This window comes from Ischnura elegans, chromosome 7, assembly GCF_921293095.1.
Source record: "Ischnura elegans chromosome 7, ioIscEleg1.1, whole genome shotgun sequence".
Taxonomy (NCBI): Eukaryota; Metazoa; Arthropoda; class Insecta; order Odonata; family Coenagrionidae; genus Ischnura; species Ischnura elegans.
In genome coordinates this window covers 63,952,289-63,971,953 of record NC_060252.1, presented here as the reverse complement: position 1 = coordinate 63,971,953, position 19,665 = coordinate 63,952,289, and the positions used below count along the sequence as shown (strand labels likewise).

Genomic DNA, 19,665 nt, shown 5'->3' with positions numbered 1-19,665 from the left:
ATCCTGCATCAAAATTCACTTCTGATCTGAAGATGCCAGTCAGATTGCCAGTGAAACATCAGGCATCGAATAATGATGGAAGCCCAGAAAACATTCAAACACATTTAAGAGGGCAAACTGAAAAATTAAATCCGAGATACAAATTGAAAACCATTGAAAATAAGGAAAAAAAAGATGTTTCTATTTACAGTACCTTTTAAACAAAGTTGAAAGTGAGAACCGTGACTTTTTCGGAGATGGAACGGCTTGCTTAAGATGCTCTGAGCTTGGGCTTAAAAAGGCATACAGAGCTTCACTTTGATTTAACTTTTCATCCTGCAGAACAAACTGTAAAAAGAGAAAAAAAAATGTGACAAAAGCGTTATTTAAATAATTTCGTGGCCTGAGTAATTTTGCAGTGGAATGTTCACAAAAGACATTAAAAAATAATGGAAGGTCTACATCATTAAAAATTCAATGGTATGAATACATATTAGTTCATTTGTAGAAAGATTGCATTTATTTGAGTCACAAATAAAGAATGACCAGGGAATACACAAATAGCATCAAAATAATAAGAATGAAGAAAAAGAAACCAACCTCCAAATACTTCTGAATCTGAGATTTGGCTTTTTCAAGCGAGTTCTTGTCAATGCCCTTGCCAAAGAGAAATTTCCCAGACTGAGAAGGCAGCTCAAGCCCTTTCACCTCTGAACCTAATTGACTGCAATCAGAAAATGTACATCAAATACAAAGATACAAATAAAATTAACCCTTTCGCGCCGAATGCCACACCTATGTTGCGAGGATTTTCTTCCATAAACAACAAATGCCACACCTGCGCGGTGTTAATTTTCCTAACCTTAGCAACGAATGCCACGCCTGTGCGGCACATGTCGAAAAAAGTGACCGTGGCGGACACAATAGACCCACGGACGCGGTCGCCCCTCGTGATCCGCCTTAGCGCGAACCCATTCCCATCTTCGGCCGCTCAGGTCGTCCCTTCCTTATCCTCTCCATGCGGTCAACTACTGTTATTTGCAGCGTGTTTTCCAAAACTATATTTGTTGCTTACTTTTGATATCCATTCCTATAAATGAATTCATCTTTTTTTGCTGACCACATGGAATTTTCAAACAAAATTCTAACGTTAATATCAACGGAGTTATAGACCAACTAGTAAATATACTAATTCCGTCTATATCAATGTTAGAACTTCGTTTAAAATCTCTGCACGCTCAGAAAAGAAGCACAAAATTCATTTTGAATGTAAAAAATCGATGCAAACAACAAATATTTGCATATATTTTGCACTAATATTTTAGCCAGTTGACCGCAGACTCGTCCTAGGAAAGGGCTTTTAATCCCTCTAGGGTCTGGGACAGAGGCCGAAGAAAGGGATCGGCACCCCACTGAGTTGGGTCGAAAAATGGTTAGGGAGGGAACCACTGCCTTCAGTCGACGCGAAAAAGCTTCGTACAGAGGAGCAAAGAAAACTTTCAAGAGACACATATTGAGGAAGAATTTCCCTCAACGAAGGTCCGGCGCGAAAGGGTTAAAAAGGATTGAACACCAAAATGAAAATATTTGCAATTCACAGCACTTTTGCATTATATATGGGAAGATACATAACATTCAAAATTAAAACAGAAAATCAATTCATTTATACTTACAATAGGGTGGTTTCCTATTATTTTTTTATTGCCTAAATCGAAAGATTATTACTCCTGGAGTACGTATTTCACGCTTTTAGATTTTTAAATGACGATATCTATTTTTCGCCATTAAATGAAAAGTGAAAATTTACAAGCGCGCGAAAACGTGACGCGTAAGTAGGAATGGTGGGAAATCTCTCCGTACGTCGTATTTCTGGTTCCCCCTCCGCCCGGTGAGGTGACCTTGAGGCGAGGCTTAGCGCTGATATGTCGCAGGCTGCCAGCGGGTAGCCTAGTGCCCTGCCGCCTGGTAGCGCTTGGCTTAAATAAGGATTATTAATACCTTATCAAACGAGGAAAACTTTCCGACCTTAGCCAGTTTTAATAAGTGATTATTAAGACATGTTTCCCTGAGCTCTGTGACTCATGCATGCATTGGTAACCTCAGACGATGTATAACTCCTATCCTCTCGAATAGAAACTAGGTCCCTGTGACGTCACGTGGAGTGGCATCGCATGGGCGCCAATCTGGCCCTTTTCAAATGAGGATAAAAATGGACCATTGCCATTCGTCTAAACTGGCATTTATAAAACGAAATAATTTGTATATTATGAATACACTAATGGTGGGTAACGAATCGCAATTATTGCCTTTTATTTTCTTTGATGAAGGAAACTACCCTATTATAACATATAGCTACTAGACTGAAACTTGTAATAATTTTGGCCGACCTACCACATAGCTAGATTCATACTCAATGCCTGAACTTGTATTAAATATGGAAGGCTAATATTTAAGAGAAGCAACTGAAATTTAGGTACCTGCCGGAGTCCACTCTAGGTTAGGAATGAAATGCAACATAGACATACATACATCAGCAAGTAATTTATGTCGTTACAGACACTGTCAGTGATGAAAACAACATTGAAATTGAAATTAAAGACTGAATTTTTTATTGCCATTGCTGGGAGAAAAACTAAAGAATAATGAAAAGGTACATTTTAAACTAGTGCTTACCGCAACTTTCTATGTAACTCCAGAAAATCAGGTAATTTTCTCAGAACAACCCAACCAGTTGACACAGCATCACTGTCTTGCTCATCTTCCAAAATATGAACAACTAGAACAAACTGAGGGGGCTCTTTTTCATCAGGAATCTACAAATAACACATAAGCAGGAGGGAGTTGATTAAAAATATGCTAGAAAATAATTATCGTTAACAGTCCAATTTTAAGCAATTGAAAGTTCCCCATTCTCTTCATTTAAGCAATAGCAAAACAGCAATACCCAAATTTTCAAGTAGAGGGAAAATGAGAAGTCGAAAAAATACATACTTGATGAGGAAGTATCTTCTGCATTAAATAATGAGCATTTTATTACATAAACTGACTTGATAGTGCATGAAAAAATCTCTATCTACTAACCTGTGTGTAGTAACTTAGCATATGCATATGCATGCTTACATCCTACTAAATATAGCTTAGAGTTATTATAGTTTCCTAGACACTTCCTCACCTTGGCAATTGACTCAGTGAGGGTAAAATAGGGTGTAGATAGGGCCAGCCAAATACATCCTAAATAATTCAATGCAATACAATTCATGGAAATTTAGGCTATCAGCAATCTTTTCATTCTTTCTATGAAAGATAAATGGATGATTAAATGTATCATCTACAAATTTATCATTCTAAATGCCATTCCATAGCTCTGTTACTACATGCACCAAAGATTAGCATACAAATGATTGTCATGGGATTTTCAAGTCCATAATACAGTTTTTTGCAATCAATAAGACATAAGCGCACAAGACGTTCTGTGATTTTTTTCAAGTTAGATTTCATGCAAAAAATCAAACAGAAAAGGATGAAAAACTTTTTTTCAAAACACCACTTATTATAGAGAAAAAATTATTCTCGTATAAAATATTGGGAAATAAATTGGGATGTTAAAAATTAATCATTCATTGTAAAAGCTTAAAAATTCATAATCACTGTATGTTGCAATGGTAGAGGATGAAGCTATACCCACGGCCCATTAAAAGCTGGTTGATTTTAGGGCACATTAGTGAGAAAAAAAATATATTGTCTTATGGGTCACGAAATAGAGTTGTACAATTAGGAAAATAGGAATGCATTACACCTAACTTTTTCGCTGTTACTGTAACAATACTCACCTCGGCTGATTGTACAGTAGCTCTCCACCTTCCCAGATGTTCACCCCATGTTTCCGTTCGAGATACATGTGCTTCTAATTGCCTTTTCTCTCCTTCCAACCATTCCACCTCCTTCTCAAGGATTCCTAAAACCCGAGATTCAGGTTTGACAGAGGTTCTGAGGGCTTGCAAAGCCTAGAATAAGTAAAAATGGTTTGATAATAGATTGATCAATTATATGATTTTGCACTTTCCCAGCAAATACTTTGGATGAAATTGTCTCAGGCTGACCTCCGTGTAAGAAATTATAGTCGGCATGAGGTGAAGAAGGGATGGAATATGAAGAGCCTAAGAAAATGTCATTCAAGTGATATAATTTCATCTTATAATTAAAAAAGCTGGATGAAAGGTGGAGAATTACATCTGGTACTAAAAAAAATTGCAGAGACCTGTATACTATTCTCATTCAGTGGAAGAGAATGCTTACAAACCAGAGTATTTCGTGAGACAAATAATTGAATGGAGGAAGAATGAATTAAAGACAAAAAATATTAACGAAGGCGATACAGTAACGAAAGCTATGTATGCAGAAGGGGTCCAGGTGAAAATGGTCATGGAAAAGTTAAATCACATTGCCCAATTGTGGCCATGGGTATTGGCCGTGGTGAACATAGCCAATAGTCACTGATGGCCATTATTTTTTATTTTTCAAATGATGGCCACTTAAAATTGGGTGCCCAAAATGGCCATGGACACTCAACATTGAAGCAGCCATTTTCACCAGAGAACGGAAAAAATAGCTATACATGCAAATGAAATGATAATACTTATAATACACATCAAATAAAATAACATTAACATTATTAATTATCATTATGATAATGACATCCATCCCAAATAAAAGAACGGTAAAATAGGGAAGTACACTAGTGTTTCAAATGCACCAAACACATTTTTTAAATTAGAGTTCAGAAAAACATAATGTCGTAAAAACGCAGTTTAAATCCTAATAGTGAATACTTGATTCGAGATGACTGTCCGAAATATGGAAAAAATCAAAGGCCGCTAAAACGGGTGTCCATGTTGAATATTGGCCGTGACGTCACAAGGCAGTAGCAGAAGGCAGCTTCTACGCCGTTTAGTTCTACCACTTTTATTGCATAGAAAAATTACAGAATTTGAGGGTATCCGTTTTTTGCTGTCATAAAATAATTTCAGAATATATAGGTGGCTGCTTCTCTTTTGAGTAAATGACTTCATCATTGAGTAATATATTAATATTCATTTCACGTGTCAACTTCAAGTTTGGAAAGAGTAGTACGAATAGCACATTGAATCTTTAATAAATAGATGATGGTATTTATTTTTTGCTGGGTATATTTTGGCACAATGCCGTTTATCATGCCAAAACTTTTTTTGTAAGAATCGAGTCAAACTAATAAACCTATTTCAGACGTTTGCTGCAAGACTTATTCATTGCGTATGTATTCACGCCCCGCCGGCCGGAACGTTCGCCCTTCGCAAATAAAATCGTGGGATGTTAGCCATATTTCCGTGCTAGCTGGTGGTTGCAATGGTTCTCTGTCCATGATGGGTTCAAGAAAAGATAATCTTGGTTGGGAGAAGGAAAATACCAACGATTTATAAATGGTATACCAAACTTTGATGTATTTATGGTCACTGAATTTTTGAAAAAGGAGGACAGGTTCAACGCTCCATAGAAATGCGAGACGTTAAGGCTAACAAGGGGAGACCGCGTACCTTGCTCCATCTTTATCAATTAGGGCCTTTGTTAGGCTGTAATTAATTAATTTTCATGCGTTACTTTTCACAAGTCATATATATAAATGCAAAATATCCACATATAAGCAATGCTTCGGTTGGGGTAGTGATAGCGTGTACGGTGTCAGGGAAATACTCCCACCATAAGAACCAGGGTTCAAGACTGTGTCATGGCAATATTTTTTGTTGTCTTCGTTGTGATCGTACGGCGTCAAGTTTATCATTAATTATAATTGCAGCAATCATTGACATGATACAATTTTTTTATCATCATAATGGCGTTAAGGTATTTTTGCAGTGTCATTACAAACGCAGAGCTACGGTGACTACAAGGGTTGGTGTGCGCTAAAATGTCAATTTTTTCTTTCCTTATACTGACCAACTTCCCCACATTAAAAATGAAAACCACTCTTGCAAGAGCACATACCATTAAAGGTTCGCGGCAAGCAACATTATGCGTACAGACATAATTAATATGAACACAAAGCGAATATAAAATGCCATATATCTCGAACACTTGTAATTCACATTACTCCAAAGGGAGTTTACTTACTTAGTACCTACCTCAGTACCTTTTACTCAGTACCTACCAGTTTACCTCAGTAGCAGTGCTAAAAGAACCATTCCGAAATATAATTTCAATCAACAAATAGGATGAAATAAAAGTTGATAACCCTGGACCGGGCGCGCTGGCGTATAAAATACGTCAATCTTTGAAAACCAAGGATTTCAACATTGTACGTACATTCTGGGCTAGAATGGTCTCGTGTATTCCTACAATGTTACTTTGACTGCCTATATTGTGAGTTTTCAAAGTCCGAGGCATTGTAGCTAATTTTTTTAGATCAGCAAGATGAACCCGTCACCAGTGGAGTACAAATTACGCCGCACGACCTGCCGTGTACCTTTATATCTGTATCACCTATAAATGTACTAATTTCAACAAATAAAGGTTATCTTTAACAAAAATCGTTTTTATCATATATGCACACATCATGGGCAAAGTACGCATTTTGCCCGGCCGTGTAAAATAACAGTCGCGCCATAATTCTTTAACCAAACTACTTTCAGTTTATAAATTACGTAGGTCTACGCGGAAGATGCTATATTTTGACTCAACACACTTTCTGATGTGACTGAGGTACCTATTAAGTAAATTATTATAATATAAATATCAATTTGATCTTACAATACCTTCAAATGATCTTCAAAACAGGATATCATCGATAGGCAAGAGTCAGGAGCAGCCTTGAACCATTTATTCCGTATAGCTTGCGCTTAAGGCACGGGAATGAATATCTTCTCCAGGCTTTTGTTTCGACGTCAAGATGAAATTTGGAACAAAAAATCATTTATAATTCTATTTTGAATTCATGTTTTCGGTACTAGACGACATTTTTAGGAAGCAAACTCCACCGATTCCCGGAAACTCTCGCCGCGCTAAAGAAGGCGACGGAATACAGCGATACTCCACTGGTGACTACTGCCTTGTGACGTCACATCTCAATCAAGATGGAGGCACTGTGTTTCAGCGCAACATGAAATTTTCCGACTTTCAAAACGTTTTAAAGTGCATACCCCAGATGCAGAAAATAAAAGTGACTATACTAATGTTTCTTTTTTAGGCTAAGCTTTCAAATTCAGCAATAAAAAAAAATTAGTGCACTTCCCTATTTGAAAGGCACACCCTCGATCATCAAGAAAGCATTTCAACCACTTGCTTTTTCTTATACATTTGGAAAGCCTAATTATTCCAAGTGGTAAACCCAAAACTAGAGATGGGTCGAATAGCAGATTTCTCGAACTCGAATATCGAATTCGAATATTTAATCATTGCTTGAATATTCGAATACCTGAAATTTCGAATACCTCAAATACTAGAATTGCGCAAAGCATAATAAACATACCTTTCTTCTTCTATTCCTCTTAATGAATATATAAATAAAAAGTTATATAGTTGAACCTCGATCTATCGTTTTTCAAGGGGATGGACGAAAAAAAATGATGAATGCGGGAATGTTTGACTAGGTTGCCTATGCAGCAGGAAACCCAAGATTTTGGCAAGTAATTGTGATTTCCTTTTAGCTGATTAATGGAATATTTTAATTTTATGGAAACAATTTGGGGTTATAGTCGATTCAACTAACATCTCTTTCAAATATCTTAAGGGGACACACCACCTCGCGAAAAAATTATTTCATGCCGTCTCGGCATTTACACTGCTACAATGGATTTCTGTCTGATGTATACATTCTTATCCGCCAAACGCCATTTCAGTGGCACGCCCATCTGATACTCGACTTCCTCCAACTTCTTATTTTTAACAGGTAGCTCGCTTTACCCCCTCTCCTACTGTCAAGGGCTAGCGGAAATTCCAAGGCATTTTGCAAAATACATGCGCTTCTCCACCAGATTTTATTCTTCTTCAATTATTTTCAGTCCATCTTTGGAAGTTCTCACGAGATAAGCAGACGAATTCGAGTTGCTAGCACGGAGACACCAAATATCCTGAGAAAATATCCCTTTTTCTGTGACTATGACAATAGATATTTATCGCGTAACTAATAAATTGTAACTTGATATAAGTTTTTGGAAAAAAATACCACATCAACTTCCGAGAAGCTCAGCTGCGAGGATATCGAGTTTTGCCAGAATTCTAAGTCTCCGTCATATTTTGACATTTATTTCCTGCGTAAAATGCTTAAATAAAGTCAGAAATACATCGTGTTTGGTCTTATTCTTTTTTAAATTACGCGCACATTACTAATAATTCAATCCAATAAAGGTGTTAGACATCTTCTGGCGTAAAAGATGACTCATGCAGCAGTTGGCCGAGGGCTGATGGATGGAGGGGGTAGCGGATTTTGGGAATTGTGCTACGTAGTTACTATCCCACGGCACTGAGGTTCTCCTGGTGGGGGTTTGTGGATTTTTTTCACCCGATCATTTTCGGTTCCCCACGTTGAACTCTTTTCAGCTCTCTAATCCACGAATTTGATGTAGTTCGTCTACTTGCCTAAAATGGCGCTGCAAGCACTAAATGAATAGAGTTCTCTACATTTTTCCGAGTCAACTACCATCGACGTGCATGTGACAGTGCATGGTGCGAAATTCAAAGTATTTGAGGTTTCGATGTTGTACCTTTAGCATAATTATTCAAGATCTCGAATATTGAATACTTTCCAGTATTCGAGGTATTCGAGTATTCACGGATACTATTCGCACATCTCTACCCAAAACCTTAATGTGCGTGCATTTGTAAATTTTTAATAAAAATAATTCAAGCATGTATTTTGAGTATATTTTTTCTACCACACAAATGTGTGCCTGGAGTGTTTAGCAAATGAGTAACAAACTTAATTTTGTAAAACTTATTTTTTAAAGAACTGCCTATTTTTTTGATCAATCGATCTTTTCATTTAGATCAAAAATCTATTTCGACCGACATTTTTCTATCATTACTCTTGGCCGTAAATATTTTAGTGGAAGGTGGATGCCCTAGACTCCACAGGTATTTGTTCAATAGACATCATGGATGACTTTTTCTAATGATATTGTTTGCCTTTTCCTTTCCCTTAATTTAACCTTCCATCACTTTTAGGTACTCTTCTTCTGCCCCCATTAAGCACATGAATTTAAGATTGAGTACATCCTGAATGGGTTGAAACCAGACATTTAAATTACATATGTGAAATTCACTTCGTTCATTAATTTCCAGATTAAGCAATACACAAAATCATACTTCCAACGACTGATTTTACGCACACATCTATTTCTTCCACTAACATAACATTAGGGTGGTTTCCTATTATTTTTTTATTGCCTAAATTGAAAGATTATTACTCCTGGAGTACGCATTTCACACTTTAGATTTTTAAATGATGATATCTATTTTTTGCGATTAAATGAAAAGTGAAAATTTTCAAGCGCGCGAAAACGTGACGGCTAAGTATGAATGCTGGGAAAACTCTGTGTGACGTCGTTCTGGTTCCCGCTGCCGCAAGTGAGGTGACCTTGGGGCAAGGCTTTGAGCGCTGATACGACGCAGGATGCTAGCAGGCAGCAGAGTACCCTGCCAGCTGGTAGCGCTTGGCTTAAATAAGGATTATTAATACATTATCATACGAAGAAAACTTTCCGACCTTAGCCAGTTTTAATAAGTGATTATTAAGACATATTTCCCTGAGCTCTGTGCCTCATGCATGCACTGGTAATCTCAGACGATGTAAAACTCCTATTTACTAGTATAGAAACAAGGTCTCTGTGACGTCACGTGGAGTGGCATCGCATGGGCGCCAATCTGGCCTTTTTCAAATGAGGATAAAATTGACCATTGCCATTCGTCTAAACCGGTATTTCTAAAACCAAATAATTTGTATGTTATGAATACACTAATGGTGGGTAACGAATTGCAATCAATGCCTTTCATTTTCTTTGATGAAGGAAACTACCCTATTCTTAATGGTTGATCACATTCACCATAGAGTATTATCTGGTTTAATACTAACCTAATATAGAATAATGAGTCTTATTATGATATTTTCATGATGTATTTGCATACATTTGGCGCCTATATTTTAGCATCTTTGTAAAATAGAGAGTATTTAATTATCTTTTCAAGTATTTTTAAAATCTTATATGTAATTATAATGACCTAATTCTGGTAACGACAATAAACATGTAAGAAAAATACTCTTTGTCAGTAACAAAATAAAAAAACACAACAAACCTGCATCTTATTGTTCAATCTTTCCTCAAGCTGGTCCAGCTTCTTCCTTGCATAATTTGAATGGTCCGCAACATGAAGAGGTGTTTGGCCACCACAACCAGAATTGTCTCCAGCCTCCTCCAGTGCTATTTTAGCAGTAAGAGAATATGAAAAGTTTTAAACAATTCAACCTATGCCTCATTTAATATATTGTTCCCTGTACACAGAAAGGACATGGGGAGAAGTGTTCGGACTAGGGTTGGGTCACTTTGTTCCTTCAGTTCTTGGGTAACACCTGTTCTTGAACTCAGGACGGGAATCCAAACTGAAGTAAAAAAGGATTGTTACCAAAATTACTTACTTAAAATTTACCATTAGCACAACTAACATCACGTGCTTCAAATGGAGTGAAACTTGTGAGATAACAGGCAGTTATTTTAGGCAGTTTTCCCAATAAATAAACAAAAATCATTCATATAGTTAAAAAGTAGTCAATGAAAAAGGAGTACTTGACTAAGAGCCAGACCAAAGAAATGAGACCAAGAACTGATGCCAGGGATTAAACCGGAACTTACAAATCAATAGAACCAATATAGAGTTGGGACATCTCAAACTACGGAATCGAGAAAGAAGAAAATAGATGCTGCCAAGTACAAGTGGCTTGTATTTTGATAGCTTGTGCATAGTAGTATTTATTTTCTTCTTTCTTGTGCATAAAAACTAGTGCATACTCAAAGGAAGAAGTTTGTCACCAAGAATTTGCACCACGTACTTTATTGTATTTATCATTTACAATTACCTAAATATTTCATTACTACGCTTACAAAAAAGAAAAACAGACAAAACTAGGTGAATTATACATACCGTATTTCTCCGAATATAGTCCCCCTCTGAATATATCGCCCCCCCCCCCTAATTTTGAGGCTTCAGTTTCGGGAAAAGTTAAAAAAATGCGTTTGAATATAGTCCCCCTTTACTTTTACCATAAGGCATTTTTGGAAAAAAAGGGGGGACTATATTTAGACATATACGGCATTTGAACATGGTGCTTAGCTGTGAAAGCAGCTGGGTATAATCGAAGGGTTCATATCCTAGGTGAATCTTCCCAAATTTTCAAAATACGAGGTGGCTCAGGGAAAGAAATTTGCCTGCCTGCCCTAAATGTGTGATACATATTCACATGCCGGTGGCTAAGGCTGGGCCGAGTACTATCCTCACCTATCCAAACCAACCCACAAGTTGAATCATTTAGTGAGATATGGAAGAAACATTACAATTCTTACTAAATGAAGGACAGTCAATAATAATAAAAAAACAAAACTTTTTTTTTTGACCTTCGAGTGATTGGAGCTTAACTGTTTACAGTCCAATGTTCCCATAAAGGAACAGATTTATAAAAATTCATGAAAATTATATTTCGTACCTTTGATTACTTTTATAGCTTTTGTTATGTAAATAAAGTATGGAAGTATTTTTTAAAGTGAATCGCATGAATTTTGTATAGGTACATTGGTCATTAATTATACCTTTTCAAAATTGGTTGTTTTCATCACCTCCATATTGAGTATGCAGTTCATTCGATATTTTTCTCTATACTCACTCTCCATTGACAAATTTATTCAATAGATCAATATATATTACATTGCTAAACTTAGTTTTTGGGTCAAGTATATACAGTGGAACCTCGTTAAAGCGAGTATGGGCTATAGCGACACCCCCGCTATTACGAGAGATAGCCGATGCATCGTCAATTGACCCTATAATAAGCGTGTTAAAAAATTTGTTTTTACGAGACCCTTTCGGTGTTGGCTCTCGCCATAGCGAGGGTTTCACCGCCGGAAGACTTTCATCAAGACTCCTTAACCTCTGTAACTGCTAGCGATCTGTTAGAAATGAAGTTAATGGAGTGCTCAGTCTCAAATTTATGAGGTAAACTGTCGTTCGATAAATATAATGATGACGAAACAATGTTTGCATGATTTTTATTTAGTGCGGCGCTTATAAATTGTTTGAATAGTTAGTCGTTATTTGAGTAAGGAAATTTAGTGATGCAAAAAAACATCGCCTTTCGTCAGTATTTATGCTTACGTTTATCGGATAGATGTTTATCTGTCGCCGCACCACTCCTGTTCCTGTATATATGTTCGCAACAGGTATATTGGCTATCATTTGTTCCACCTCCGGTAAAGCGACAATTCGCTATAGCGAGTGTTTATTAGTGCACCGTGGGGTGTCGTTATATCGAGGTTTCACTGTATTTATTTTTCAAGCAATAACAAAATTTTGTGGCGTGTTCCCATTAAGGAAAACATGCTTGAAAACGCATTTACTTTTTTTTGGGGTTTCTTTCATAATATCTCTTAATTAGTTGTAAAATAATTGAGATATGCAAAAAATAACAAAAATCAGCTGGTAAGAAAGTTTAAAGGGTTAAACCAGCAACATAGGAGCCCCCTAGAAATGACATCTGCGGGTAAAGACTGGTGGAGATACGTACTAATAATCAAGCTTGAAAAAGAACTAATTTACATAAGTTTTATTTTACCACGGAGATAATCCTGAAAATGTCAGTCACCGACTTACAGTCTCACTCATTTATTCATTACACATATACCTTGGCTATAATACCTATTGCCTATAATGCAAATTTTACCCCATGTTATAGCTATTATGGCGTCTTAAGGCTGTTTCTGCCAAGTAAGATTTAAACTAGACCAAGTACATATTTAGCTGACTTACAATTTTCCGATTGCAAAAATTCTGCCTTTGCTGCTTCATCCATAGCTGTGAGCATATTTCCATACAGTTCACTGACGGCAAAATTTGGATACTGCTTTTCAAGAACACGAAAAACCTCTTCCTGCACCTCAAAGAAAACCTCATGTCCTCCGTCTCCCAATAGGAATGCTTCCATTTTTTTCCTAACAGCCTGGAATTAAAAAATACACACAAAATCATAAATAAGATCAAACTACATCTCAAAGAATATTACCAATTACGCCAAATCAAAGCTATTGAGGAAAATATTGTGCAATAATTCATGTGAAATGGAAAACAGACAAAAAGATAATTTTACTACTTAATTAAATTAAAATCGAATTACATTGTACAGAGATTGTATGAGCCAAAAGTAAATGCCTAAATTAAAAGCCAATAGGGTAGTTTCCTTCATCAAAGAAAACGAAAGGCATTGATTGCGATTCATTACCCACCATTAGTGTATTCATAATACACAAATTATTTGGTTTTTGAAATACCGGTTTAGACGAATGGCAAGGGTCAAATTTTATCCTCATTTGAAAAAGGCCAGATTGGCGCCCATGCGATTCAACTCCGCATGACGTCACAGGGACCTAGTTTCTACACGAGAGGATAGGAGTTATACATCGTCTGAGGTTACCAATGCATGCATGAGGCACAGAGCTCAGGGAAACGTGTCTTAATAATCACCTATTAAAACTGGCTAAGTTCGGAAAGTTTTCTTCATTTGATAAGGTATTAATAAACCTTTTTTAAGCCAAGCGCTACCTTTCAGCAAGGTACTCAGCTATCCGCTAGCATCCTGCGACGTATCAGCGCTAAGCCTCGCCTCAAGGTCACCTCACCGGGCGGGAGGGGGAACCAGAAATACGACGTACGGGGATATTTCCCGACATTCATACTTAAGCGTCGCGTTTTCGCGCGCTTGAAAATTTTCACTTTTCATTTAATCGCGAAAAATAGATGTTGTTTAAAAATCTAAAACCGTGAAATACGTACTCCAGGAGTAATAATCTTTCGATTAAAGCAATAAAAAAATAATAGGAAACCACCCTATTCCTATTATCTTAATGGAGTTACCCATTCACTCTTCAAGTTTCATCATGGTATAAAACCCTAGATGACAAAACCTAGATATGTACATTCATGAATACACTCAAAAGGCCATGTACTAAACACACTTGTGGCAAAAAGTAAAATTGGTAGTAAGGTAATGTGTGCTATTTATGTAATTATTTAGATTTTTTACACAAAGATTTTTGATCAAGAAAAAATTTAACATCTAATAAAATAAAAGACAGTTTCCGGAGTAATTCGGTGGAATCTTTGATATGTGCGAAAAATCCACAGGGAAAAAATGATTCGCCTTGACCAGTATCCTGGTAATCATTTTTAACACAATTTATGCATTGCGGGTGACTCCTGTAAAAGTTATCACCGTGGCTAGTCCCGGTTTACTTAAATATTTGATATGTAACATACATATTTACCATATACTTGGATCTAAAACCTTTGCTCTACTCTATTCACCAAAGATGTGAAAAATTTTTACCTAATAAACAAAATCAGAAACCTTTCAAATTAGAATTCACAAGTGACATTCACCATATCAATGTAGCTGATAACTTATTTTTCCATGAAGTTTTGCCTTATGTACAATGCAATTTTTACATGAACTGTGCCTCAGCATATCAGAATGAAAATTAAAATGGTGTAAAACAGCCAAAATAAATAACTTCATTGAATGCACAAGACTTAATACATTATGTAGTTATTTTTCACCCTGTAGGGCATATAAAAAGTTCAATTTATAAGAAACAATGAATACATCTTCATTTGTTATCTATACAGCCATCACAACCCTCTGAGGTGGGCAGTGCAACTAATAACTTAAAGTATAATTGAAATACCTAGGCTCTGGGCAAAAATTGAGATGAAAATCAGATCCAAATACATATTATGTACAATCAAACCACTGCTTACTTAAATGAATTGGATAAGGTCAGCTGACAAAATTTACTGATTGTGACAGAACCAAGCATTTGAATTTACAATTGCTAGAAATATATCTTTAAACTTTTTCAATGGTCCACATACTTTGTCTACTTTCACTTTCCCAGTAGGAAGATGGACATAAGCATAAAATATTTCAGCTCCCAGCTGGTGCCACTGCTTACGATCTGCTTGACGAAGCTCCTCAACAGCTCCCCAATAGCCAACAAGGGCAGGGCATCCCACACCTTCCAGAAATTGAGCAAAGAACTTCCTTCCAACAACATTAGAAAGCACATTCTCAATCGGAAGTATCTGCAAAAAGTTAATTAATGTATAACATCTAAATAAAGCTTACACATCCACAGAATAGTACAGTAAGTCCTCAACTTACAAAGATTAGACTAATGAACTTTCAAGGATACGAACATTTATGCCTAATTGAAAAATTCAAACATGATCGAAATTTCGAATTAGGTGCTTTAGAAGTTGACCGATGTGACGTTGAAGTTGCACTTTGGGCCAAACGTGCATGACAAATTCCATGCTATAACAAAAATTAGCCATAATATCGTATTATATCGATACCTCCACTTAAAAAATTCTCAACGATCGCCCACTGAATCAATCCGCTCATCTAGTATTCCAACAATACGAATCTGCTCAGTTGGCGCAAGCCGTAGCGTAAACGCTCACCTCCAATTCTCCAAGCTTCAGAAGTAAGCATTTATGCTTCAGCTACTACCAGCTGAGTGGATTCGTATTGTTGAGCTACTAGATGAACGGATTTGATCCAATGGGTGATTGTTGAGCGTTTTTGCAATTGAGGTATAGAAATGGATATTTTCCATTGAAGGCACGCATTCAAAAATATTACTTAATAGAAAGTGTAGCATAGTATGACTAATAAAGTATTACATAACTGATGACCAATAGTGAATCATGTATTACTTTGAGTACATACTGTGATAATTCTTTTAATGCTACTTTTTAAAGCAAACAATTTCTACTGCCGCAGTTCATTATAGGTAACTTCAGCTTTCAACTTACGAACAAGGTCTTGAAATGAATCTTGTTCCTATACTGGACTTACTGTATATTCATATAAATAAATCTTGAGAAAAATTATTTTTAGAGGTAGTACACTGGCAGTAGAAAATACTCTAAACTGTTTCCAATGATATACAGTGCAACCTCGATATAACGACACCCCACGGTGCACTAATAAATACTCGCTATAGCGAATTGTCGCTTTACCGGAGGTGGAGCAAATAATAGCCAATATACCTGTTGCGAACAGATATACAGGAACAGGAGTGGTGCGGCGACAGATAAACATCTATCCAATAAACGTAAGCATAAATCCAGACGAAAGGCGATGTTTTTTTGCATCACTAAATTTCCTTACTCAAATAACGACTAACTATTCAAACAATTAATAAGCACCGCATTGAATAAAAATCATGCAAAGCATTGTTTCGTCAATCATTATATTTATCGAACGACAGTTTACCACATAAATTTGAGACTGAGCACTCCATTAACTTCATTTCTAACAGATCGCTAGCAGTTACAGAGGTTAAGGAGTCTTGATGAAAGTCTTCCGGCGGTGAAACCCTCGCTATGGCGAGAGCCGACGTCGAAAGGGTCTCGTAAAAACGAATTTTTTAACACGCTTATTATAGGGTCAATTGACGGTGCATCGGCTATCTCTCGTAATAGCGGGGGTGTCGCTATAGCCCGTACTCGCTTTAACGAGGTTCCACTGTATGTAAATACATATAAGGTCCATAACTGCTTACAAAATATGAATTGAATGATCCAATATTCTAAAGAGAATAAAAACCAATTACCTCACGACCAGACACTCCATCACAGTCGAAGTCAAATTCTTCTTGAGGGTATCTCAACCATCCCAGAAGCTTAAGCTTTTTTTCACATAAATTTTTGGCATATGCAAGCTGATTCATGTAACGCCTTTCTTTACGCGCCTAGAAAATAGATGCAGCATGCACAATTACCAATAAAAATGGAATGAATACCATCGAATCAATAACATATTAAATAAGAGGGCTTACGAAGTACATATTTGTGAGTTTGAGTACAACCAATGACTTGATGGGATGGCAAAATTAAACAAACCAACTGACCTGCAAGATTTCTTCTTTCTTCATCGCCTGAGATTGCTCTTTATCATTACTTTTTTGTTTTTTCAAACTTTGTATTGTAGTCCGTTGCATTATTTCCGTCACTATGCTGTATCTAAAACAAAGAATAATTCAAGCATGATATTCCACTAAGGGATAAATTAGTTTTTTTGTCATCAATACTTATACACATAAATCATATTGTTTGTGTCTGCATATGTACATCCACAGAGTGGTTAAATAGAAATATCGGATCATTAAAGAGAGTTTATTAAGCCAACAATTTTAGACTTTATATGGATCACAATGTATGAAAGCTATTGAAAAATTAGGCAGATGTTATCATATGCATAGGTGCCTACCTTATGTGCCTCAACAGTTCAATATCATTGCTTTTTTTTATGAACTGTATGAATTCATCAAAGCTAGGTGCATAGGTATAAAATCTGTTGTGAAGCTCAGTATCTTGCTCAAGCTTTTTAACATAAGCCATTATCCTTTGATTAATGTTGTCTGGATCGCACAGATGTTTAATAGCAGGGTAGAGCACTAAAAGAAGACAGGCAACCCATTATCAGAGAGGATCCATATCATACGATGATACAAAAAAATCAGCATGAGTGTTTTCAAGAAAAGTTGGGTATGTACCACATTAAAAAGGGCCTCAGGACCTAATTAGTAATATACCACTGACAGCAAAATGTATGCGTTGACTAAGAGTACTTGTTTTAAATATAAACTTTCAAACAAGTTTTTGTTTGGTGGGAAAAAATGCATAAAATGCAGCAGTTTGCAATGAACAGGATGCCAAAGCATAGCCTCATTAGTATGGCAGGCTTTCAGTAACCTCCTATTGAGAATCAAAAGCTGTACAAATTTAATAAGCTAGCTTTTGTGATACTATAAAATATACATACCTTTAAATCACTGTACCAATATGACTACCCTCAAACTGTCCAGAACCTAATTACGTATGATATATGCATGGTGCATTTGTCTGTCCAACACATAATTATTCCAAATATGATATTTTGAGAGCCAGTGAATGGCTTCACATGCTTTCCTCATCAAAATTTTCACAAAAAAATAAGTTTTTACAGAATGTTAGTGATGATTAAAATCTGTTGTGAATTATTTTGAGAGAGGGACGGATGTTGTAGATTATTTTAGCATCTGTTGAGGATCAATGAATGAAATTTCATTGTGATTGTGAAATCCATAATATGTTGGATGTAAGGTTATCCATCGGTCAAAGGACATGAGGTCCCACAATCAATACTCTGCACTTAGTTAATCAATGCTTAATTACTGCAAATAGAAACTGTACCACCCATGGTTCAAACCCCATACTTTCAGCTCATTGGAACAGAGCAAACTGAAAGAAGAACATAATGGATAACTTGCAGGATGGAGTCATTGAAACAATTAACAAAATTTCTGGATGTAAGTGTAAGTAATATTCATTAAGTCTGGTAATATCATTGATGGATCCATCAAAAACATTTGTGAACTGCATGGTTTAATACCGCATTATTTATATTTATTCATTGTGAGCTATAGATAAAGATTCCCCGTGATAGCACCAGGGATATACCCAGCAAGAGGCAGGAGGGGACAGCTGCCCCCCTAGAAGCAAAATTCGCAAATGTCTTTGAGGAAAATAACATTTTTTCGAGCAAATAATTTAAAAAACAATAAAGAGCTGTTATAGTTTCCTTAAAATGTTGATTTCATTCACCTTTTCCATGCTTAAAACTTACCTACAACTTGAACAACCATGGCTTGCCCCCCCCCCCCCCATTTTTGACCCTGGGTATGCCCTTGGATAGCAATATGAATTTTATTTCATAAACAAAAAGGGTATGTGGTGTTGGCTATAACCAGAGTAAGAATTATGTAATGGAAGAGAGCCAAAAAATATCAAATTCCTTCTTCATCGCAAACCTGGGCATTGAGGCCAGTTACACATGACAATTTTGTTCTTCCTGATTTTCCATTTCATACATTATATTACACGAGTATATCCTCAGTGGAATGACCACTGGAATGAATGAGCACTGGAACAGTACACATAAATCTGCCACAATATGGGGAAACATATTGAACAAGTTTCAAATAAATTCTAGAGAAAGTACAAAGTTTAATAATTCAATCGTGGACTTCAGTAGCAATTTGCATTGACCTTCTGGCTACATACCTATTATCATTCTAGGAGTTGTACAAATATTTCACAAATTTTTGGAACTGCTTTGACTATTTAATATGTTCAGGGAGTTTACATAAATTACTTGATGGAACTCCTGAAACATCTTTTACGCTTATACCTGGTAAATTGATATAAGTAAGAAAAGCATCTTCAATTTATGCACGTGGTGAAGTAAACCCAAATGCAGTAACATAATACAACAAATTCCTCGTAATTAAGCCATAACGACAAATGGAATTAAATAAATTTCCTATTTTAGAGTAATAATTTCTTTTGAAAGAT

General features: G+C 36.2%; 1 protein-coding gene across 1 annotated transcript in view; it reads right to left on the bottom strand.

Annotated features, from left to right (window-relative positions):
* The window catches only part of LOC124161861 (sorting nexin-25), a 36,777-nt gene that overhangs the window by 15,488 nt on the left and 1,624 nt on the right, over window positions 1-19,665 (bottom strand). Inside the window, exons 6-15 of the mRNA XM_046538084.1 lie at window positions 17,540-17,726; window positions 17,181-17,292; window positions 16,884-17,021; window positions 15,136-15,345; window positions 13,018-13,207; window positions 10,300-10,424; window positions 3,810-3,983; window positions 2,653-2,792; window positions 580-703; window positions 194-327 (exon numbers count right to left, since the gene is read on the bottom strand). Coding sequence (XP_046394040.1) covers window positions 194-327; window positions 580-703; window positions 2,653-2,792; window positions 3,810-3,983; window positions 10,300-10,424; window positions 13,018-13,207; window positions 15,136-15,345; window positions 16,884-17,021; window positions 17,181-17,292; window positions 17,540-17,726 — 1,534 coding nt within the window. The remainder of the gene's footprint in view (window positions 1-193; window positions 328-579; window positions 704-2,652; window positions 2,793-3,809; window positions 3,984-10,299; window positions 10,425-13,017; window positions 13,208-15,135; window positions 15,346-16,883; window positions 17,022-17,180; window positions 17,293-17,539; window positions 17,727-19,665) is intronic.